This window comes from Salvelinus sp. IW2-2015, linkage group LG33 (genome assembly GCF_002910315.2).
Source record: "Salvelinus sp. IW2-2015 linkage group LG33, ASM291031v2, whole genome shotgun sequence".
NCBI classification, from domain to species: domain Eukaryota; kingdom Metazoa; phylum Chordata; class Actinopteri; order Salmoniformes; family Salmonidae; genus Salvelinus; species Salvelinus sp. IW2-2015.
In genome coordinates, this window is record NC_036872.1 from 4,540,877 (window position 1) to 4,566,973 (window position 26,097).

The 26,097-nt window shown below is 40.1% G+C and overlaps 1 protein-coding gene and 1 gene segment (V, D, J or C); both read right to left on the reverse strand.

The window, feature by feature from the left end:
- Positions 1-371: 371 nt before the first annotated feature.
- On the reverse strand, positions 372-12,512 carry LOC111957429 (T-cell receptor gamma chain C region C10.5-like; the record flags this gene model as incomplete). The annotated part of the segment is given in 5 exon segments: positions 372-3,880; positions 10,525-10,584; positions 10,959-11,264; positions 11,756-11,835; positions 12,436-12,512. Coding segments are annotated over 5 exon segments (660 nt in total), but the record flags the coding sequence as incomplete, so codon positions are not given.
- A 7,451-nt stretch (positions 12,513-19,963) lies between these two features.
- Positions 19,964-21,836, reverse strand: LOC111957620 (interferon-inducible GTPase 5-like). Its single transcript, XM_023978499.2, is given in 4 exon segments — positions 19,964-21,103; positions 21,224-21,274; positions 21,277-21,424; positions 21,426-21,836. Coding segments are annotated over 4 exon segments (1,185 nt in total). The 5' UTR covers positions 21,789-21,836; the 3' UTR covers positions 19,964-20,480.
- Between the last annotated feature and the right edge of the window lie 4,261 nt (positions 21,837-26,097).

Genomic DNA, 26,097 nt, shown 5'->3' on the forward strand with positions numbered 1-26,097 from the left:
AATATCATCCAGTTTCATGAAAAACTTTTTTTTAAGTCAACATTTTCACATTATATAATATTGGCCATCGGCCGCCAAAAATGTTTTTTGTTTGTTGATAATTCTCTATTCATAAGACACCGGTGCCTAGTTTAGTGAACTATGCATCTGGAGGTTCGATCTGATAAGCTAATTCAAGGCAAGTGATTGCTCTACTGAAAGTTCTTCATCTTGAAACTTGACTGCTGACATGCACAATTTGGGGGGGATTGTATTAACAGTGGACTAATAGACAAAATACTAAAATATAGTTTTTTATTTGAGTGTTCCCAAATAATCACATTAGTTTTTTAAAATGTAAACCAATGAAAACCCCCAAATGAATAACTGCAAAGATTATAAAACATTTATTTAACACAAAAAACAAATACCATGAAAACTTGTACAACATTTTTATGAACACACATAAAGACATAGGGAAAGAACAAAAATTTAACATTTTTTAAGTCTAATCATTAAGACTTGGAAAAATACGACATTTATTTTAAAGGGGCAATCCGCTGTTAAACCAATAATAAAGCAAGCTCCCCATCATTGTTTTGGTAAAAACGTTGGAGAAATTACATTGGAGTAAAACAAGCTTATATTATGGTTACTGATGGGGTATGACAGTTGAACTAAGCTAATGAGGCGTTTCTAATTCATATTCTTTAAGAATCAATGGGTATATATCATTAATGTTTTAATTTAAAAAATTGATGTAGAAACTGCAGATCACCCCTTTAAGCATAGACAGGAGTTTTGAGCACAGAACAAATCATGGGTTGCACCTCCTCCATCACTTGGTCACATCACGCCACTGTTTTGAACTTTCTCAAGACACTCATTTTGAACAATGATTTATATATATACTAGATGGCAGACAGGGGGCACTGTTTTGAAGCCAACGTGCCTCCATTTTGGTACTCCTTCACTGTTATAATTTTTTGGGGGAGAAGCTACATATATATATATATGCATTTACTAATGTCTAAATTTGTTTTTGCGATGTGTATTATATTACAGACACCTTAAATAATATTATGTGAGCTAAACATAAAAAAATATACACATAAAAACATTTTCCTGAAAGTAAAACGTTTCACCTCTCATTGGCCTCTCATTGGCCAATACGTAGCATCAGCAATCCAGGGTTTATAGAAACGACCGTTAAAAAGTGTGGGGTCACTTAGAAATTTCCTTGTTTTTGAAAGAAAATATATATTTTTGTCCATTTAAAATAACATCAAATTGATCAGAAATACAGTGTAGACATTGTTAATGTTGTAAATGACTATTGTAGCTGGAAACAGATTTGTTGTGGAATATCTACATAGGCATACAGAGGCTCATTATCAGCAACCATCACTCCTGTGTTTCAATGGCACGTTGTGTTAGCGAATCCGAGTTTATCATTTTAAAAGGCTAATTGATCAGAAAACCCTTTTGCAATTTTTTTTATCACGGCTGAAAACTGTTGTACTGATTAAAGAAGCAATAAAACTGGCCTTCTTTAGACTAGTTGAGTGTCTGGAGCATCACAAGTCCTCAACTGGTGTAACAGTATAACTTTAGACCGTCCCCTCGCCCCGACACGGGCGCGAACCAGGGACCCTCTGCACACATCAACAACAGTCACCCACGAAGCATCGTTACCCATCGCTCCACAAAAGCCGCGGCCCTTGCAGAGCAAGGGGAACCACTACTTCAAGGTCTCAAAGCGAGTGACGTAACCGATTGAAACGCTATTAGCGCGCACCACCGCTAACTAGCTAGCCATTTCACATCCGTTACATTGGCAGCTTCATTAAATAATACCCGCAAAACACCAGTCTCAACGTCAACAGTGAAGAGGCGACTCCAGAATGCTGGCCTTCTAGGCAGAGTTCCTCTGTCCAGTGTCTGTTCTTTTGCCCATCTTAATCTTTTTTTGTTATGGCCAGTCTGAGATATGGCTTTTTCTTTGCAACTCTGCCTAAAAGGCAAACATCCTGGAGTCGCCTCTTCACTGTTGACATAGAGACTGGTGTTTTGGGAGGTACTATTTAATGAAGCTACCAGTTGAGGACTTGTGAGGCCTTTGTTTCTCAAACTAGACACTCTAATGTACTTGTCCTCTTTCTCAGTTGTGCACCGGGGCCTCCCACTCCTCTTTCTATTCTGGTTACAGCCATTTTGCGCTGTTCTGTGAAGGGAGTAGTACACAGCGTTGTACAATATCTTCAGATTCCTGGCAATTTCTCACATGGAATAGCCTTCATTTCTCAGAACAAGAATAGACTGATGAGTTTCAGAAAAAAGTTATTTGTTTCTGGCCATTTTGAGTAATCTAACACACAAATGCTAATGCTCCAGATACTGAACTAGTCTAAAGAAGGCCAGCTGTATTGCTTCCTTAACCAGTACAACAGTTTTCAGCTGTGCTAACATAATTGCAAAAGGGTTTTCTAATGATCAATTAGCCTTTTAAAATTATAAACTCGGGTTAGCTAACACAACATGCCATTGGAACACGGGAGTGATGGTTGCTGATAATGGGCCTCTGTAGATATTCCATAAAAAAATGTTCAGCTACAATAGTCATTTACAACATTGACAATGTCTATACTGTATTTCTGATCAATGTGATGTTATTTTAATGGACAAAAAAATAGCTTTTCTTTCAAAAACAAGGACATTTCTAAGTGACCCCAAACTTTTCAACGGTGGTGTATATCATTGATATTGACGCCAACAACTTTAGCGGTGCCCAGTCATTCTTAGCATCCATTTTTGGTCTAAATTAAACTATAGAGTCTGGGAAAAACGATTATATTGCTACACAGGGCAAATATTAAGTAGGAAACAATTTTGTCAGCATTATTGTGTCTTCACATTTACTTCAGACAGATGGCAATGTCATTAGCTAGTAAAGTTTGTCAAAGAAATCTAGCAATACTAATGTTAGCGAGGTAACAGTCGGTGTTCTCCCCTCACGTTTAGATAGCTATTAAACGTTATACTACAGCTAAAGTAAATCTGGCAACATCACAATGATGACAAAAGGTTTTCCGACTAATTATTTGTCTACTTGAGAAATACTTGAGAAATATCAGTTTCCCAGTCATTATAATGCACTTTAGACAAAATATGAATCAGCGCCAATTGAGAATGCATTGAGTTTAACTTTTAGTCGGCCACCAGTCCTCAAGAGAAAGCTCTAAAAAATATTGTGACGAAACAAGCAACCCATTCATATTTTTTACCTTTAAAATAACATAACTTTTATAGATGTTTTCAAATGAGTTTGGAATATAAAAACTTCTCATGGATATCAGTAATAGTACTTTTTTCTCACTGTGAGGAAATTTTGGAAACCAAAATTTCATCCTAGTTCCCAGAGCTTTAAAATAACAGTAACTTTTATAGATGTGGCCAAATGAGTTTGGAATATAAAAACTTCTCATGGATATCAGTAATAGTACTTTTTTCTCACTGTGAGGAAATTTTGGAAACCAAAATTTCATCCTAGTTCCCAGAGCTTTAAAATAACAGTAACTTTTATAGATGTGGCCAAATGAGTTTGGAATACAAAAGCTTCTCATAGACATCGGTAATAGTATGTTTGTTCACTGTGAGGGATTGGAAGAGGAAAATGGGAACTGAAATTTCCTCCTTGTTCCCAGAGCTCTTTCAGAACTCTTCATAATGAACAGATGACATATGGTGTGTCAGGTAGCTTTTCTTCAGGTAGGGGGGCTATTTCCCATGTTCCTGTGGTGCAGCAGGAGAGAGAGCCCACAGCAGTACAACATACTCTTCACTATCATCACTGTGTAAACCAGAGAGGCCAGACGCAGACTGCACATGGACTGGAAGGTTGCTGAGGAAGAGGGAGAAGACTGATGTGTTAATTTCAATCTAGTTCCTTCAGATAGTATTGATACCCCTTGACTTATTCCACATGTTGTTGTATTACAGCCTGAATTCAAATGAAATATTTGTTTTCTCACCCATCTACACACAATACCCCATAATTAAAAAGTGAAAGCATGATTTTAGAAAATGTAGCTCATTTATTGAAAATGAAATACACAAATATCTCAAATAGATAAATACAATTTTATTTGTCACAAGCATTCTTAAAAAAAGTGTAGACTAACAGTGAAATGCTTACTTACAGGCCCTTCCCAACAATACAGAGAGAAAAAATTAGAAATGATTGAAACACAAGGAATAAAGATAACTTGGCTATTTACACGGGGGACCAGTACTGAGTCGATGTGCAGGGGTACGAGGTAATAGAGGTAGATATGTATAGTGCATGCGGAAAGTATTCAGACCCCTTTACTTTTTCCACATTTTGTTACATTACAGCCTTATTCTAAAATGGATTAAAAAAAAAATAATCTCATCAATCTACATACAATACCCCATAATGACAGAGCAAAAGCTGGTTTCTATACATTTTAGCAAATGTATTAAAAATAAAATTTTAAATATGACATTTACATAAGTATTCAGACCCTTTACTCAGTACTTTGTTGAAGCACCTTTGGCAGCGATTACAGCCTCAAGTCTTCTTGGGTATGACACTACAAGCTTGGCACACCTGTATTTGGGGAGTTTCTCCCATTTTTCTCTGCAGATCCTCTCAAGCTCTGTCAGGTTGGATGGGGAGCATCGCTGCAGAGCTATTTTCAGGTCTCTCCAGAGATGTACGATCGGGTTCAAGTTCGGGCTCTGGTTGGGCCACTAAAGGACATTCCTGTGTTGTCTTGGCTGTGTGCTTAGAGTCGATGTCCTGTTGTAAGGTGAACCTTTGACCCAGTCTGAGGTCTTGAGCAGGTTTTCATCAAGGATCTCTCTGTACTTTGCTCCGTTCATCTTTCCCTCAATCCAGACAAGTCTCCCAGTCCCTGCCAATGAAAAACATCCCCACAGAATGATGCTGCCACCACCATGCTTCACCGTAGGGATGGTGCCAGGTTTCCTCCAGATTTGACACTTGGCATTCAGGCCAAAGATTTCAATCTTTTTTTCATCAGATCATATAATCTTGTTTCTCATGGCCAGAGTCCTTTAGGTGCTTTTTGGCAAACTCCAAGCGGGCTGTCATGTGCCTTTTACTGAGGAGTGGCTTCCGTCTGGCCACTCTACAGTAAAAGCCTGATTGGTGGAGTGCTGCACAGATGATAGTCCTTCTGGAAGGTTCTCCCATTTGCACAGAGGAACTATGGAGCTCTGTCAGAGTGACCATCGGGTTCTTGGTCACCTCCCTGACCAAGGTCCCTTTCTCACCTGATTGCTCAGCTTGGCCAGGCAAGTCTTGGTGGTTACAAACTCCTTCCATTTAAGAATGATGGAGGCGACTGTGTTCTTGGGGACCTTCAATGCTGCTGACATTTGTTGGTACCCTTCCCCATATCTGTGCCTCAACACAATTCTGTCTCTGAGCTCTATTGGCAATTCCTTCGACCTCATAGCTCGATTATTTTCTCTGACATGCACTGTCAACTGTGGGACCTTATATATACAGGTGTGTGCCTTTCCAAATCATGTCAAATCAATTGAATTTAAAACAGGTGGACACTAATCAAGTTGTAGTAACATCTCAAGGATGATCAATGGAAACAGGATGCACCTGAGCTCAATTTCGTGTCTCATAGCAAAAATGTCTAAACTTGTTTTCGTTTTGTCATTATAGGGTTTTGTTTGTAGATTGATGCATAAAGAAATAATTTCATCAATTTTAAAATAAGTCTGTAACTTAACAAAAGTCAAGGGGTTTAAATACCTTCTGAATGCACTGTACATATAGGTAGGGATAAATTGACTCGGCAACAGGATAGATAATAAACAGTAACAGCAGCTTATGTGATGAGTCAAAATATTTAGTGCAAAAAGGGCCAATGCAGATAGTCCGGGTAGCTATTTGTTAGCTATTTGTTATCTATTTAATTAACTATTTAGCAGTCTTATGGCTTGTGGGTAGAAGCTGTTCAGGGGTCTTGTTGGTTCCAAACTTGGTGCGTCGATCCCGCTTGCCGTGTGGTTGCAGAGAGAACAGTCTATGACTTAGGTGGCTGGAGTCTTTAACAATTTTTAGGGCCTTCCTCTGAAACTGCCTGGTATAGAGTCCCTGGACACCCCCTCTTGCACCTTGCGGTCGGATGCCAAGCAATTGCCATACCAAGTGGTGATGCAGCCAGTCAAGATGCTCTCAATGGTGCAGCTGTAGATCTTCTTGAGGATCTGAGAGTCCATGCCGAATCTTTTCAGACTCCCGAGGGGAAGACACGTTGTTGTGCCCTCTTCACGACTGTGTTGGTGTGTGAGGACCATGAAAATTCCTTAGTGATGTGGACGCCGAGGAACTTGATTCTCTTGACCTGCTCCACTTGTGTCCTGTCGATGTGGACAGGGGCATGCTCGGCCTTCCATTTCCTGTAGTCCACGATGAGCTCCTTTGTCTTACTGACATTGAGGGAGAGGTTATTATCCTGGCAGTATCTCTGACCTCCACCCTGTAGGCTGTCTCATTGTTGTCGGTGATCAGGCCTACCACCGTCATGTCATCAGCAAACTTAATGATGGTGTGGGAGTCGTGCCCAGCCACACAGTCGTGGGTGAACAGGGAGTACAGGAAGGGACTAAGCATACACCCTTGAGGAGCCCCCGTGTTGAGAGTCAGCGTGGCGGATGTGTTGTTGACTACCTCACCACCTGGGGGCGGCAAATCAGGAAGTCCAGGATCCAGTTGCAGAGGGGGGTGTTTAATCCCAGGGTCCTTAGTTTAGTGATTCGCTTGGAGAGCACAAAGGTGTTGAACGCTGAGCTGTAGTTAATGAACAGCACTCTCATCTAGGTGTTCCTTTTGTCCAGGTGGGAAAGGGCAGTGTGCAAATTGGAGTGGGTCCAGGGTGTCTAGGATGATGGTTTTGATGTGAGCTATTACCAGCCTTTCAAAGCATTTCATGGCTACAGATGTGAGTGCTACGGGGCGATAGTCATTCAAACAGGTTACCTTGGAATTCTTGGGAGCAGGGTCTGCTTGAAACATGTAGGTATTACAGTATTACAGTATTACAGTGTCAGGGAGAGATTAAACATTTCAGTGAAGACATTTGCCAGCTGGTCAGCGTGTGCCGTCTTGAAAAGTGTGCCGTCTTGTTTGCTTAATATAAGGAATTTTAAAATATGAATACCTATACTATTTATTTCAATACCTAGGTACATTTTAGAAATTCCATTTACTTTTGATACTTAAGTATATTTAAATCCAAATACTTTTAGACTTTTACTCAAGTAGTATTTTACTGGGTGACTTTCACTTTAACTTGAGTCATTTTCTATTAAGGGATCTTTACTTTTACTCAAGAATGACTATTTAGTACTTTTTCCACCACTGTTAAAGTGGCATTAATAAAGTAACTAGTGATCCATTTGTTAAAGTGGCCAATGATTTCAAGTCTGTATGTAGGCAGCAGCCTCTCTGTATTAGTGATGGCTGTTTAACAGTCTGATGGCCTTGAGATGCTCCTTTTAGAGGAGGAACCACTGTGTCATACTGCTGCACACCTTGCGGGCTGCTGCAGCATTCTGTGGCACGTTATCTATTTGTCAGCCATTTTTTCTGTTAATGCAAGTTATTGCTAGTTTGACCACCAGAGGGCATCTTTGAGAAGCATTTGATAGTCTTCCGTATTGTCATTAACAGAGAATTTAAAACTTTTTTTGTAATAACATAGGATATGGGATTGATTTTAAGAAATTTGGCTTAATTAATTTGATTAATAGTATGGTGTTTCTATTCAGAGAAAAACTAAAAACTAAACCCTCAGGGTTTCCATTAGGATGGAATGGAAAATATGGAAGGAGTATGCTGTCTTTGCAAATAAGAATTTGACTTGCCTAGTTAAATAAAGGTGACAGTACACTAAGAGTATAACATTTCCGCACACTAATTTTATAATTCTTGTCTAAGCAATACCAAAACGGAAATTAAGTGAAAATAAAAATCTCATTAATTTATCAAGACCAGTCCCCATGCTTGCCTCAGAGCAGCGTGAAACGGTACTAAAATAGTTGTAGGCTTTTGCTTCTAACTTCAATATGCTCTTTAAATAAATACGACCTACACCATTTTTAACAGCACATTACCCAACACTAGTGAGACTCATGTTGCCTATGGTAGGCCTACAGTGTATCGACAATGACGTGACTCTCTGCCAATAATTACATTTAGAGGATTAGAGGACTCTAAATCAATATCTAAGGGGCATTTTCCGTTAGGATCTGTGAGAATATCTAAGGGGCTTTTATATACTTCTAAATGAATTAATAATAATAATTGCATGGTTTAAAAAGTAACAATATTTTGGACATATTTTCATTTTCATTTAACCTAGAGTGAGCGAGAAAAAGGCAATTCTTGGACATGGGGTGAGACGTTCTCACTAATTTGTAAATAAAGCCAGTTTGTTATTTAGAATGATTTATTTCTGGAGAAATCTAACTTGATTATATAGCAGACATCACTTGCTTATATTCATAAAGATGATGAACGATCGACAAAGGCAATCTGTAATCTGCTGGCATTACGGCACGACATCAACATCGCTCTAATTACAGTCAGAAGACAGTTGAAGAAACTTGCGTGGACTTATGGAAATGCTCGGTAAGCAATGTTTTATATATATATAAAAAATAATTATCAGAACATTAACTTTGTGTGTTCTCTTGTTTTGTACTGTTCTGTAGTTTCGACCCAATGATTTGTCTGACAAACAAAGACCTTCGTGTCCTGCAGGCCCAGATCAAAGCTGGCGAGACATTCGATAATGTCATCTTCACAGACGAATCATCCGTGGCCTTTGAGCAATTTGCTCAAAAGGGAAGAAGAAAAAAAGGAAGAAAAAAAGGAAGAAGATCAAGCAAGCCGAGTCCCAAGTATCCGCTCAAACTCCATGTGTGGGGGGCAATTTCTCGCCAGGGACCAGGCCCATATTCGATTTTTGATGGTAAGTTTGGCTATTTACAAAGCAAAAGGTACATCAAATATTATAGACTACACCTCACGGACTGTTATGTGTTCCACAATAATTCACTCTTGCCTCCTTTTTCAGGTATCATGGCTCGAGATTTCGTTGAGGAAGAAGTCATCAATATGCTGATATGCTGTTTCTGGGTACACATAGTTTCTTTCAAGGTAGGATTATAGTAATATTGTGTTACATTTAGGCCTATGTACATGTATATTTCTATTTTTGTACCTAATTTTGGCTGTTAGGCTAAATATATATTTTTCCAAATGCAGACAATTACTCAAAACACACTGCCGCCCGGGCTTGCATTGCAAATGAGGGCATAAACCGGGTCAAGACGCCAGCAGAGTAACTAGACCTTTATGTAGTAAAATAAAGGCAATTAAAAATAAATCTAATAAATAAAAGACCTACAACACCTTCGGTTTTGGCTAGAGAAATGGATGGTACAACAATGCAACAAATACATTCATCAAGTGCGACTAAAATGTAGTTAATATAAACATCCGCATTTGAATGTCTTTTTTCTCGTTATTTTATTTTATTAACGAAAGCATAAAGATGTTGATGAAGAAATACTATACTGCTGTTTTGAGTTAGAAATGTAACACTTTAGACCTAGCTCGGCTATTAGACAATTCTTTAGTGAAGGTTTAATAGTCTATTGTTCAGCTAAAAGCCCATCCTGCTACGCTTGTGAAAAACTAATAATATTTTCCCCCCTTTCCACATGTTAAAGATACATGGAAAATCGATAGTCAAAAAATGTAAGGAAGTTTGTTTTAAAGTGTATGTCCTATATCTGAGAGATATAAGAAAGATCAGGAAAATATATATTTTTTTTTTTACAAATATATATAAAAAAAAATGTTGGTCACTAAACCTCTTCCATATATACTTCCATATTTTTTTAAAACTAGTACCGGGCTACCTAAAGACAAGTCTTGTGAGGTTTGTGAACATCCTGGAGCAAAACTCTATGGAAACTCACCTTTCCATAGAGGGGTCATATTAGTGTGTAGCCCAAACTGTTCAGAAGCTACAGACGTTTTCGTGAGAAGACCGATTTTCAGGATGTCTCATGGTCTGACAAACACAGCTGTAGCTCGTCCATTGGCAGATGTGGCAGATTGAGACGCAGCTCATGCCAGAAAAATGAATATCTTTAGTTTAAACAGATGTATTTTGATGGCGATTTCCACGGGGAGCGGACATTGACTCTAGGGGGTTGCTATTTTGGCACATTTTGATCTTGCCTTGAGTAGCGCAATTGCTGTGACCAGGACTGTCAACTGAGCTGCTTCACATACGCCTAAAACAACATTTCAGGACTGTGGTTGGGTGCAGGACCAGTTATTGTGGGAACGGGTGGGAGTCAGACAAGAAGTCAGAGGGAGCAATATGAAAAGCTTCAGGAGCAGGATAAAGAAATTAGTCTCCCGCAGACCTCAAGTTCAAAAAATGATAAAATGAATCTCACCATAGGGTGGTGCCATCGCATTGGTAGATGGAGAGCAAACATTTTGCTCTGATGAAAAACCTACAAGTAACAAAGAACATGTATTTGTGAGAAATAAGTCATTGATTGACAATGTGAGGGTTACATGCAGAGTTGGGGTCAATTCGAATACATTTGAGGATGTAAACTGAAAGTTTTTTTCAAAGCACCCCACCCTGGTTAGATGGTGTAATTAAACCAAAGATTATTGTATATCCAATCACAACATCTTTAAATATTTCTGGAGGATAATTTCATTATCACAGGAAGTTCTCTAACGTCTCAATTCAATGTTTCAATTACACTGTTTTTAAATTATCTGGGAAATTACTAACACATTGCCATGTGAACTGGTAATTCAAAAACAAATAAGGAAAATACCACTCAAATTGTGGAATATTTCAAACTTTGGCTACCTTTTGATGTGTCAGCTTCTTCAGGGCCCGCTTCATGCTCCACCGAACAGATGTATTTGGCATCTGCCTTTCCTTGATAAATGATGATCATACTGGTCGTCTGTCCTTCCTCCCGCTGCTCCAGCTGTTCCCCCTCTGCTTTGGGCACCTCCACGGTTCGGCCGTTTTCATCCTCCATCTTCCATGAGACCTTGACTAAGTCTGGAAACATGTCTCTAGCCAGACATAGCAGGGTGGTCMTCCCATTCAGCTCAGGTTTGAACGCCAGGTACATGGTCACTTTGGGTTTCTTGAGCTGGTRCTCATCTGATTTTTATGTGAAACAATCGAAACTCACGTTATAAGAATACAATTTTTAACACTTTGCACTTTCCAATCTATTGCAGTACTAAAATATCAACACACACACACAAGGATAAATAACATGGGTACAAAAAATCCTTTCTAGCCATCAGAAACGAGTATTCAACAATACCATGGTATGAAATAGAATAGTGTATTATATATCTATCAGCTCAGAAAMGTTCTTAACCCCCATTGCCAGGAGGTACGCCTGATCCAGAGTAATCAGCTCTACCACTTGACCAGTCTCCGGCCCACGCAATTCCTTTTAAACTTCTCTAACAAAGTGTTTGCATAACATAGAATTTATTTTATTTCTAGGAAAATAAAGTTATTTTGTCCTATTCTAAGCCATTGCATTTGTGTGTAACAGACATCTAAAATAGTTTCATTTCATTCGTTAAATATAGTCAAATAAACAAATATAATATACTGTATGAAGTCGAGGTCCTTACCAGAGATGATGAGTTTTGAGCCGGATCCAAACCGCAAAATCTCCTGTGTCCCAGATCCAGAATCACACTCCAAGTAAATCCTAGACAAAAACATATCATCTTTTTGTTCATTTAGATCTAGAGAACTAAAAGTTAAATCCCTTCTCAAAACCACAAATAGCATGTCATGCTATGTTTTTTTTCCACTATTGACACAATTGCACATTTTCTGCTTCCAGAGTTCATCTGTATTTTACATGGTTATAGTCAATATAAACCATACAGTAGATATACATTATATACAATATTTAGATAATATATAATACTATCGTTATATTCAAAAGGTAGTCCAAGAAACTATTTGTCAAAAATATATTCCTCAGTGTGATTTCTCTATTGGTCCTCCCACGAAGCATCAGAGAATGTGGTTAGATAGGGGAGAAGTAAAGATTGTAGTTAAAACATCAACACCTGGGTTTGGTGTGGTTTCTAACAGCTTCTCAACCCTCTGCTTATGTCACATCCCGTGGTGGAGCTACGGTTTCTCATTGAGAAGGACAGGATAACTGTAAGGTAGTTTTCTACACAGGGAATGAACTGCAGTTGTCACTGTGGTTATCAAAGCTAGCACAGTAGTAAGTGGCTACATGATCTGTCTTCAGGGTAGGGATTGTCAGTGTGAATGTGTCAGAATTTTCTACCTTTTCTGCTTGGTAATCCTCAAAAMCAGGATCCTTGGTTGATTTTCCACCACCTTTATGCATGAACAGGATCCACCTCAGAGCTTCTCCGTCTTTTTGCTGATACCAGTGAATGTTACCAGTGTTGAAGTCTGTAGCTTTGCATTCAATAACACCGGATTTGCCCAAGGGTTTGGTCACTGTTAACTGCTCCTGATGCAGATTCACAGCTTCTGCTGCTGCTGTAGAAAAGAGAAGATAGATGGTGTGAGTAAAGTTCATACACTGAATCTTTCAACTGAGTATTTAACATCTACGGCACCAGACACTTTAAATCCAAATTATACACTTACCGACTAAAAGGATAAAGGTAAGACACAATGGAGGCATGGTTGTGCTGAGATATGCTGGCCTGTTATGTGGCAAGTGTGAGATGCTTTGCTTGACTAGTAAAGCTTTATAAGGAAGTGCCTCGAAGAGCAGTGAACCATACTCAAGAAGGGACATTTTCCCCGGTGGGCAGTGGTACACATCACAGTGGGCGTGGAATAAAGTATGCCCATCAGGCAACAACTGTGTCCAAGCTTGTGATCCAGGCCCAATTTGATTCATGTACACTCTCTAACTTTGTGTCAACTTTACTTGCTAACCATCGGCAAGAGTTGAATGAAAAATAAAATGTACATGCAATGGTACCTGAACATGACTTTGAATTTGGTCAACTTGCTGTACACCTATAATTAAATTATTCAGCATCGTTGGGTTATTATGCCTCATTAATAAAAACAGGGAGCACGTTATTTTCTTCACAAAATGAGTATAGTAACGGATATGGAGAATTCTGTGAATAATTTTTAAAAAMCWTTTCTCTTTCTAATGTCACTCAAACAGTGCGAAGTGCTGTGCGCTCTGAATAAATCCACTGGCTAGTTCTGCTGTCTGTAAAGAAATGGGCGGGCTGTAGGTTGATCCTGCTGCTACAATTGGWTAGGGCGAAGKTGTTTCTCTGTTCACTTGCTCTTTGTGAGCTAAAACTAACCTARCTAGCTAGCTAACGTTGCACCAACAAAATAGGATTGCAGTCCTACCTTTGTACCAACGATTAAAGGGATACTGCAAGATRATTTTTATYTCTCTCTGTGCAGTATGAAGGAAGTTAGAGYTASATTTGTGAGRAAATGCTAACTAAGTTAGCACAATGACTGGAAGTCTACAGGTATGCTAGCGTATGCTACCTTACCTGTAGACTCCCAGTAACTGCGCTTACGCTAATTAGCATTGGCTCGTGAAACTACCTCAAACTTCCTTCACACTACACGTAGAGATATAAAAACGGTATCTACAAGTTCATCTGTCCACAAGAAAGTGTGTCCTGGTCATCTTCAAACAAAATGTTTAAAGCAATGGATATCCAAGGTTGGGTCAGGGTCAATTCGAATTGAAGGCAGTCAATTTAGAAAGTGATTTGACCTTAAAGGTAGACTCGGCATTATGTCWAAGATGCAGAAAGTAAACAGCATAATGGGTGGATATCCACAACTAAGKGCTTTGAAGCGCGAGGCTCAACTTCTCCACTATTTTGATGCTCGGGCTACCATGCTGTAACAGCATGAAGTGAACTTGTGCACGTGCACAGATACTGTGTGACTGTGTAGGAGAAGTCTTGCATCTCACTCATCTCAATATCTACGGTACTCCATGTGGCAGTGCCATTTTGCTGAGTCTAACTTTAAAATTCTGAAATTAAAAAATGTTTAAAATAAGTAGCTTCAGTTTATTCAGAAGTCATTGAAAATATGTCTTGTATCTTGATATTCAGGTCATTTGTTTAGGGAATGATGATTACAATAATATGACGCTGTTATTGCGTATAGTTCAAATGAATTGTTAATTGTTCTTTCAAATGGGTGATTTACAAAACTTTATTCCTGCATACCGGTAAGATCACTTCATAAATTATGGACGTTCACATTTAGTATGACATACAGGCAAATTGTGTGACAGCCCAGGCTTGGTTTGTGTGATTTCCATTAAACAGAAACTTGAAACTGAAATTGTATGATCAGACATAAACAAGGGGGCAGCCCACACTCTTCATAATATTGAAATACCTTTGGACTCCATAACAAAAGCTTTGATGTTGGAACTAGTCTGAGTTTTCCCGAATCTATTCTACTGAACAAGCCATTCCTTGTTTTCTGATCTTCCTCTGTGTTTTTATTCTGACTATCATCAACCCCTAAACCAAAGAGAAGCCAATCCTACCTTTTGAAATTCTACTAATGCAGTGCTTCCCAAAATGTTTCACTCATGCCCCACTTTCATAATGGGGAAAACACAAAAATATGGTATAAGAATAACACAATGATTCAAATTTAGTACATGAATTTGTATTTTACTCAACAAGAAACAGTTCATACAAAACACCAGTACCTGGTTTTCCTTCCATATTGAAATCAAGAAGAAAAGATGTATAAAGGAGAATTAAACCATCTTACTGATACCATGTCACACCCCTTTCAATGATGACTAGGGTTGGTCAATTTCTATTGTAGATTTTCAGAAATGTAAATACAAAATAAAGGTGGTTCAAAGTATTGTAAGGGTGATTATTCGGCTGTGTAAACATGATTACCCCCCCAATGTTGGCCATCAAATGTGATTTCTAACCATAATAATAAGAAGCTGCTGGTCAGAGTCTATGAGACAGGTAGGCTGACTCCAGTACAGGATCAGGCTTGAGCCAACTGCCTGAGATTCAGAGAATTAATAGGTACTTCTCTAATTCTGCTTTTAAACTAAATGTTTTAAGAAACACCAGCTTTAATTGTTAGAGAAAATCCAGAATATTTTTTATCTTGCAGATGTTATATAATTTGAAGCAGAAAGTTGGGCAGAGAGTGCTACATGGTCTCTAATTCAGAATAAAACAAACTACTGTAACATCAGTTTTGATACAGGATGTGTCTTGTAGTTAAACACTTTTTCCCATTAGGCACAGTAGTAGGTGGTTGAGTGATTGGTTTTTATTTCAGGAATTTTCAGAGTGTACATACTTGGGGCCCACTTTCTCTGCTGCAACTTCCTCAAAGCCAGGGTCACTCATCCATTGATATTTTGGTGTCTCATCTCCTGTGTTCTCTCATCAGCAGTCGCCATGTACAGCATCCTCCTCAAAGTCTCTCCCTCTTTGTGAAGGTACCAGTGGAGGTAACTGCTGCAGAGGACTGTCACAAGCCATTCGATGAGAGACGTTTTGGYTGTCAGTTTTTGTCAAGGTGAATTCCTGGCACAGCTCTGCAGTTRCTGACACTGTACAGAATGTCCGATGAATAAAGAAAGTAACATCATCATGAACAAGTCCAATACATAACAGATATATATATATTCCATGGCCAGTATTCAGGATTATGGACGGGATTCAATCTGATTGAACTTTGTCTGCTTTGCACATTTGAAAGGCAACGTTCCTGCATTCGTGAAGTCCTCAATCACAGTAAACACGACATATGTCGGAAATGATCTTTAAAAGGTGCATAAGTGACAAAGTGTGATCYGATTGAATCCTGGTCTKTCTCTCTGCCAGTGTTTCCCCAGGCACCTAGTAAATACAGGAAGTAATATACAAAAARMAAATGAACTCAAATACTGAATTCAAGMRATTCTTGACTGTTTCTTCTCTCAGAGAACTTTTGGATCAGACATATTATCAGTAGTGCACTAAAATAAATCAAAAGTGGAATTCCAACAAGAGAATAAGCTAACCCACAAAATGTACTTACCCACAAAAAGGAGAAAGATTAGGTACAGAAGAGCTAAGACATGTTTCATCTAAGTCTACTTGTTTACACCATGTGGTGTTTCTACTCAGTTCCCTGTGTATCATATGCACTGTTGCACTGTTATTCAAGTCACCTCCAGGGTTGTACAATTTTGGGAGGTGCATGGAGTTAGGCACGGATCTTCTGTACAGCAAACGTTCACTGCAACTGCATCATAATCTCTGGCGCCGCATGGACCCTTCGCGCCGTGGATGCCAGATTGACCAAAAAAAAATGTTTTTTATACTGGCCTCACTTCAAGACCCTGATAAAAAAATAAGTGTGTGAAGTATCGATAAAATGTATGAATTGTCWATTCAACTGAACATTATAGATCAAACAATGATAATTAGTATTTTAAATCTATTTTAGATTTTAAATCTTAAAAAACCTCAACGTAATGAATTCAGTTGACGCAATGCTGTAAATAGAAGGCTCTAGCTGGTGGGTATAATGCCAGCTAATGTGTGAGGCCCTTATTGACAATGTATCACTGATCTGGGTGAGTGAGTGTCAAGATCACTCTTTATAGCTTACACATTTTCAAATACATAAGAATAGTGATCGCCATGAAGGAAGGATGCAATGCAAAATATTGTGTGTGGACCACCATGATTAAACTTGATGTCCCAGTTTGTCATCTTATGACAATAGTTGAAAAATAATGTGTCAGGTTTAGGATTTGTCTATCAGTCATGTCAGAAAAGTCATAAAATAGCCAGACTTTGATGCAAATGATGTGTGTCAGGAAAGTCTAAAGTATATACTGTACATACGAAAGGACTGTTACTGTAAGGACCTTGCACCCTCTTGTGGCACAGACATGCATTTATCTTTGAGAGGCCTTGAATGGGGGAAAAAAATCAAAGTCGAAGCATCCTTTCAAATAGAACACCCAATTAATCCCAAATAATGACGACGAGTTACACAAATCCATCAGAAACCACGAATTCCTTTCATTTACAGTGTTAAATAACACTTATGTGAAAACAATATTTTTTTATGAACACATGTTTCATTTTGACATTATAATAAGGTTGSTAGCAACATGAAAAATTGTTGTGGAAATCTATTGCATCTCAAGTCGACGACAAAATCCACAATGCAATGCTCTCTCTGTGGGCTGGCTGGCTAGCTTGGTAGCTAGCTAGCAAGCAAATGTAGCTCGACACAATAATACCAAAGACAATATCAGCATGTAAATTAGGAGTCTACAATCTCACCATGTTCAACCTGCAGATCGATGTGATTCACAGAGTGGAGTCTGAAATTCACAACGGCGGACATACTTTTGAGGAGATGGGAAACGTTGCACATACTCCGTCAATCGGCCATTTGGTGCATTTTGGGCGATTCTGGGACAAGGAGTACCCTCCTTCAAGGAGTGAATTGGAGTCTATAAGTGGAGGCTGCTGAGGGGAGGACGGCTCATAATAATGTCTGGAAAGGAGCTAATGGAATGGCATCAAACAAATGGAACCCATGTGTTTGTGTTTAATACAATTACACTCCAAGCATTACCACAAGCCTGTCCTCTCCAATTAAGGTGCCACCAACCTTCTGTACAGTCTATTGGGCGCTAGCTCAAAAGCCCAACATTAGCACACATTTTTTCAACAAGAAGTACAATATTACAAATCTTTTCCGAGATGTGAGAAAATGTACTATCTGTAATATCGTACAGCTTTGGATTTGTGACATTATGTTCTTTCGAGGAAAATAGGCACGTAGATATACATTGACTTTGATTAGGGATTGCACGATGATTAGCTTAGCAACCGCGTGACGCAGCATGACAACGTGAATACGATTGGTCGACAGTCTGGTGGATGGCGCGTGATACGTTCTTTCATTCATTGGATTCGTAAATTTTTTTTTTTAAATTTAAGTAGGAATATCGCAAAAATATATTCAATGACTCATTCGAGAAAAGACATCCTCCCAAGTTATGACATCGGCAAGTATTGAAATCTAACGTGTGATAGAGGTTTTCGCAATCTAAATGTCGTATTCCTTTTCAATTCCATAGTAGTGAGAACTACTTTATTCAGTGCTATGTCATACCGGCCGGATTTCTGCGTGCTTGAATGCCAGTAACTCAGATACACATGAAAATATGAAGTGACCCAGGGAATTGATAGAACATCACTCAGAGATGCACAAAAACAATATTACATTCAAAATAGGTGAACCTTTCCTTGAAGCCTTGTTCACAGTGCAGGCCTTAATGCTCAAATCAGTTTTGTTTTTCAAATATGTTTTGGAAAACTGACTGTCCAAACAGCAAATCGGATGTGTGTGTGTTCAGACAGCAGTCGTTTGTTGACTTGGCTACACTGGTTGTCATAGTAACGACGGGTGTGTGAGCAGTGGTGTTGAACATTGAACTTTTATTTTTGATCAATGTAAAGAGAATGTCATAACAATGAAATCAACACTTACAAATTGCCTTCACTAAAAGTACAGAATACATCATAATAATTTATATTTAATTGACTGGCGTAAATAAGTAACCCCAAAAGCAATAAATGTCACTGCATTTGTTTCATTATGCAAAATATATAAAACAGATGTCAGATCAACCCTTTTTCATGTATTTTTAGTGAGTGGTAAACTATTTGAATAACTGTCAGACCATCGGTCTACTCAGTGACAGGTATCTCAAGTGCTACGCCGATCACTCTTTCTACGTCCTGACTCAGGTCGTTAAGTGCGGAGGTCAGTAGGTAGTAGTGAAGACATTCCCACAGTGCCAAGCATTGGGACACGTTGTCTCACTTAGCATACCGTGCACTTTGAGCTCCGACAGCTTCTTTCCAGTGGTGAAGTGTACCCTCTCATAAAGCACCTACAGGGTGTGGGAGAAAGGTTTACAGTAGGAGAAGTGAATATGATCATCTAGTCAAATCTACCTTTGGAGAGACAACTTCAATGTTATTTATTCATATGTAGGGTTTAAGTTAGTGTGGTTTACTTAGAAAAGTAAATAGATAATTAAACCAACCCGAAAAGGACTGAAGGGAAATAATTAACAGTGGAGTGACATCATCCAGTAAGTGTAACTATTGTTCAMTGAGTGGGATGTTATAGATCGAGAGCTGTTTTTGTACTTGATAAGGTTCTGTCAGTGCAGCTAACTGCTTGCAAGGAATCTGCATCCAGGCCAAAGCGCCGCTGGTATGATGTCAGAGTATCCATCAACAACATTATACACATGGCTCAACCGTAGATTGCAGAGAAACGTCCTATAAAACCCGTACCAGCAACCTCTTATCTACTCTACGAGCACCATCTATTATAGGAGCTGGTTTACAACACAATGTGAATCTGTGGTCAGTTAAATGGTTTTATCAGAAACTGCATTCAGTCAGGCACATGAGCAATTTATTTTTATAAGGCTCATGTTGTAAAACCCTCTATTTAGGGTCTACAGATCTATAATATGTCATGTGCATTACTGAACCTCGTGTTTTATTTAGAGTTCACTTCTACTGATTCAGAGGGGTTGGGCTAAATGCGGAAGAGACATTTCAGTTGTACAACTGACTAGGTATTCCTTTCATTACCATCTACTGCCTTGAATGACCAACACTAAAACTGTTGACCAGCTAAATAGTACCATCTGGTGGTCTGCTCATGAACTGCAATATTGCACTAGTTAGTATGGGAAAGTAAAGAGTGACGGTTTTAGATAAAGATTCATGCGATTCAGAACAGAACACATAGGAAACTGGTCAATAATTTATTCTCATGTAGAACATATGTACTGAATGAGTAATYTTGGGTAAAACCACAATTTATATATAGACAATTAACACTGGTTCATTCTAAACTAGGATTATTTTCAAATCCACTTTCTAGAGGGAGTAATGTTCAAATATCATGCAATTGTTTCAAAGCACATCRAATTTGGTTCTKWAAAGYCTAGGAWTAGATTATACTGAAGTTAAATTGTAAAAGCAGGTGTATTTTCTGGGAATATATATTTTCAGAGTAATTTACTATGAGTAAAAAGCTGTAGATCCCAATATGAATTTCCCATCTAATGCAGTAAGGTTATACTGTGCTAACCTATATTGAAACTATTGTGACCTTACTTTTCCATTGATCAATTACATTTGAACATTTKTTTTCAAACTGCATAATTTAATTATCTACTTATCAGCATTTCCTTGTTTGAAGACAGTGTTCAAGAAAGAATGCAAACACAGATATAGATTGCAATTCGATCTGGAACATTCTCACTCATTGGCCATCAAGTGCCTTCATCAGAACATTGTGTGCATCATCAGCCAGCTCATTCAGACACTTCGTCAACATGTAGTWGGTTGTACCAWAGGAAATCCCTGCTGCAGCAARGCTGCCGAAWATAGGAATGTTACTGAACAGGTACTCAACCAKCYTTACCCCTGCTAGAACTGCACTTTGAAGCAACTTGACAACCACATCTMTGCTTATTTCTTMGTTCAGAGGTGACTTGAGSACTGCTTTCAGCTCCTCCACCGGCACATTCATTCRGTTAGCAAGGCTCTGCAGGGACTCATCATCAAGACCAAAAGAGTTATAGTACTTCTTGATCTCAATTACCAAGATGCTTACATCTACAGCAAAGGAAAGGCCTGGGATAGGTAMTGCTGCCACAYAGCCAGATACTAAAGCTAGTCTCCATATGTTGGTTTTGAAAGCCTCCTTCTTCCTCTGGTTGATTTTCAGGGTTAAATTAGGGATGGACAACAGTAGTACATGCCTCTTGTGTTCAGGAAGCTCTTTCTCCATTGTCTCCTCAAGGTCATGGAAATCGTAGTGACCAAGGTCAAAACTGGAGATGAGAAAGACCTTAGGAGAGCCCAGACCCTGATCCTCAAGCCCTGAGATGAGCAAAACAAAGTAAAGTCAAATACAACCCCACTAACTACAATATGAAAAAACAATTCCTTTCGTTTAGCAATGGAGTACATTTACATCATGTACATAGTGTGTAAACAAACCTTTGATGCAGTATTGTCTGATTGTTTCCAGTGTCTTATCCTGGTCAAACTTCTCTTCTCTCCCTCAGCCCTCATGTCGTTATCAATCTTGGAGCGAACAAAGTAGAACTTCTTCTTCATTCTCTGGATCTCCTTGGCCAGAGTAATGTCATTGGCTCTGAATCGCTCTGATGAGACTATGATGAAGAAATCAAACGATTGTAAATTCAACTTTCTGAAGGTACTCTTCTGGTTTGAAGTTAGCGGTGCCAATACCAGGGAGATCCCAAACTATCATATTTGGGTATTTTGGGTGGAGGTAAGCCTTTGCCTCCTTGGTGGTTTCCACCACACCAGTTGGAGCAGCGCCGTCATCATTATTCTTCATGCCTCTGAACGCATTGACAAAGGTAGATTTACCGGAGCCTGTCTCTCCTGTGACAGCAATATTCAGCTCCACATTATTAATCTCCTTCAAATAATCTTGAATCTTGCCTGCAGCTGTGGTCAGGCTGTTGTTCTTCAATGCTTCTTCAATCTCTCTTGGTACTGCTGAAACTTCATCAATATTCTCCATGGCAATCATATTTCAAATAAATGCAAGTGAATGAATGTATGTATGTTTGACAATGGCGAGACTAGTAGGAACAGGATATAATGACAGTCTTAGACCACACCCACCCATAACTGGTAGCAGCATTGTAAGATACCTTATCTTAACTGTCTACTTTGTACGTCACGGTATGGGACCAAGGATAACGACCTGTTCTCTACATCTGGAAATGTTTATGAACGTTCACACTGAGCAGATTGAATACCTACAAGGTATGGCTGTAATTATGGCCACTTGGGTCAATTCCATTTCACTCTGTTCAAGGGACATTGTATTCAAACAGCACAAATTGTGTTAAAAAATAAGTTAAATATGTTCCTCTTTGTTTTACAGGTGAGGTGTTAAAAGTCCATGTTGAAGTATACAACTCGATGCGCACTATAACCTCAGTTTTACCAGAAAGAAAAGCAGAGCTTCTTTTAGCATAATAGGAAATTCTACACTGATGACATTGTATAAGGCCCAGTGCAATCAAAGACATGATTTTCCTTTGATATAACCACAAAATTAGGTTGGAAATAATACCATGCAATTGTGAAAATGATAAAGCCCGTTCTGTGTAAGAGCTGTTTGCCTGCCTGGTGACAAATGCTAATTATGTTGTCTCCTCCCCACTCAGACCACTCCCAGATAGTCCTAGCAAAAATATTTCTACACGCACTTACATATGACTTGACAGAGAAATTGATAAGATTGTGGGAGCTGTTTTGTTAGACTTCAGTGCGGCTTTTGACATTATCAATCCTAGTGTCACGTTCCTGACCTGTTTTCTGTTGTTTTGTATGTGTTTAGTTGGTCAGGGCGTGAGTTGGGGTGGGCATTCTATGTGTTGTGTTTCTATGTTGGGTTTAATGTGTTGCCTGATATGGTTCTCAATTAGAGGCAGGTGTTTGACGTTTCCTCTGATTGAGAACCATATTTAAGGTAGGCTGTCCTCACTGTTTGTTTGTGGGTGGTTGTCTTCCGTGTCCGTATTATGTTACCACACGGGACTGTTTCGTTTTGTCTAAGTCTGTTCCTGTTCGTGCGTTCTTCGTTTCATGTAAGTTCTCAAGTTCAGGTCTGTTTAGTTCGTTTTGTTATTTTGTAATTATTCAAGTGTTGTTTCGTCGTTTGTTTAATAAATACTCATTATGTCTAATTACCATGCTGCACATTGGTCCTCTGATCCGTCCCGCCTCTCCTCGTCGGAGGAGGACGACGTAGACTGCCATTACACCTAGTCTGCTAAATCTCATTTTACATAGGTATTCAGACACTTTGCCATGAGACTGGAAATTGAGCTCAGGGGCATTCTGTTTCCATTAATCATCCTTGAGATGATTCTATTCCTTGATTTGAGTCCACCTGTGGTAAATTCAATTGATTGGACATGATTTGACCATGGTGCTTGCCTACGGAGCTGTGAGGGGACCGGCACCTCCGTACCTTCAGGCTCTGATCAGGCCCTACACCTTAACAAGGGCACTGCGTTCATCCACCTCTGGCCTGCTCGCCTCCCTACCTCTGAGGAAGTACAGTTCCCGCTCAGCCCAGTCAAAACTGTTCGCTGCTCTGGCAGCCCAATGGTGGAACAAACTCCCTCACGACGCCAGGTCAGCGGAGTCCGGAGTCAATCACCACCTTCCGGAGACACCTGAAACCCCACCTCTTTAAGGAATACCTAGGATAGGATAAAGTAATCCTTCTAACACCCTGCCCCCCCCCCCCCCCCCTTAAAGAGTTAGATGCGGGCCTCCCGGGAGGCGCAGTGGTAAGAGCACTGCATCGCAGCGCTATGCTGCGCACCAGAGTCTGGGTTCGCGCCCAGGCTCTGTCGCAGCCGGCCGCGACCGGGAGGTCCGTGGGGCGACGCACAATTGGCTTAGCGTCGTCCGTTAGGGAGGGTTTGGCCGGTAGGGATATCCTTGTCTCATGGCGCTCCAGGACTCCTGTGGCGGGCCGGGCGCAGTGCGCCTAACCGAGGGGGGCGGGTGCACGGTGTTTCCTCCGACACATTGGTGCGGCTGGCTTCCGGGTTGGAGCGCGCGTTGTTAAGAAGCAGTGCGGCTAGGTTGGGTTGTGCTTCGGAGGACGCATGGCTTTCGACCTTCGTCTCTCCCGAGCCCGTACGGGAGTTGTTAGCGATGAGACAAGATAAGTATTACAGCGATTGGATACCACGAAAATTGGGGAGAAAAGGGGATAAAAAAAAAATAAATAAAAAATAAAATAAAATTAAAAAAAAGAGTTAGATGCACTATTGTAAAGTGGTTGTTCCACTGGATATCATAAGGTGAATGCACCAACTTGTAAGTCGCTCTGGATAAGAGCGTCTGCTAAATGACTTAAATGTAAATTTGGAAAGGCACACACCAGTCTATATAAGGTGCCATAGTTGACAGTGCATGTCAGAGCAAAAACCAAGCCATGTGGTTGAAGGAATTGTCCGTAGAGCGCCAAGAGAGGATTGTGTTGAGGCACATTCCTGCAGCATTAAAGGTCACCAAGAACACAGTGGCCTCCATTCTTAAAGGAAGACGTTTTGGAACCACCAAGACACTTCCTAGACCTGGCCACCCGGCCAAACTGCGCAATCCGGGGAGAAGGGCCTTGGTCAACACAAATCATAATACATCATCTCTGTAGGTGTCTCGGTAGGTGGAGGTTTGTCATGTGAAGGACAGTGAAGTGGATGTGCTAACCTGCAGGAGAGGCTCACCGGGGTGACAGACCTCCTGTCACGGATCTCCAAGCTTGTGTCTGAGGACCTGGAGAAGGCTGTGTCTACAGCTGTGGGGCAGGACAAGCAAGGTAACCTAACCTCACTGTATGAAGGAGGAGGCTGTGTGTAAGGACAAGCAAGGTAACCTTATTGTATGACACGCATATTCTCTTACTTTGCCAAGGCAAATGCTCTATATTTAGCTAGAGCTGTGTGTGTTGTTTTTAGGGATAGTCATCTCCAATCTGTTAAAATATCTGTTTCTGTGTTCCTCTTAACCTGAATGGTGTTCAAAAGTTTGCCAAAATAAACCTGATCTATCACCTATCCTTTGTTTTTGAGTTAATTTAGACTAATACGCTGTATACCGAAATGTCTTCTCACATGCCCCCCCTCCTCCTCAGACCGCTAAACCCTGACCTTTGACCCTCGCACAGCCACCTGCTCCTACGGGCGCCTCTTCCCACTATAACCTTTGAACCCTACATCACTCCCCATATGACCTCAAGGGCATCCCCCGGATGGAAAAGTGGAAATGCTGTATGGTGGGAATGAACGGTCTACGCTGGAGCCTCCAACTGAATGAGTTCAAGCTGAGGGCCTGGCGCAATGTACGTCGGGAGATGGTGGCTGGCCACTCCCAACACTCCCGCATCGGAATGCTGCTGGACTACCAGGCTGGAAAACTGACGTACTATGAAGACGGCCCGACGCAGCTGCTGACTTCCACTGTGCCTTCAATTAGGAGCTGTTCCCTGCCTGTTGGATAGGGGAAGGTGTCAGCGTCACCCTCTGCTCGCCATGACGACAACACGAAAGGGAATGACCGGGACCTAACAATCATTTATGGGACTAGTCTACATAATTATAGACTAAGACATCGCTTCATTATATCTGTCCCATTATGGTGTCTGCGAGAGCACGGGCAGCACCATTGAGGCAACCTCCATTTTGAAGTTGTCAATTTTCTTCTACTACTTCTATGAGTTGGCAAACAAACTGAAATCAAATCAAATCAAGTTTATTTTATATAGCCCTTCGTACATCAGCTAATATCTCGAAGTGCTGTACAGAAACCAAGCCTAAAACCCCAAACAGCAAGCAATGCAGGTGTAGAAGCACGGTGGCTAGGAAAAACTCCCTAGAAAGGCCAAAACCTAGGAAGAAACCTAGAGAGGAACCAGGCTATGAGGGCTGGCCAGTCCTCTTCTGGCTGTGCCGGGTGGAGATTATAACAGAACATGGCCAAGATGTTCAGAAATTTTTCATAAGTGACAAGCATGGTCAAATATAATATCAGGAATAAATGTCAGTTGGCTTTTCATAGCCGATCATTAAGAGTTGAAACCAGCAGGTCTGGGACAGGTAGGGGTTCCATAACCGCAGGCAGAACAGTTGAAACTGGAATAGCAGCAAGGCCAGGTGGACTGGGGACAGCAAGGAGTCATCATGCCCGGTAGTCCTGACGTATGGACCTAGGGCTCAGGTTCTCCGAGAGAGAAAGAAAGAGGAGAAGGAGAGAATTAGAGAGAGCATACTTAAATTCACACAGGACACTGGATAAGACAGGAGAAGTAC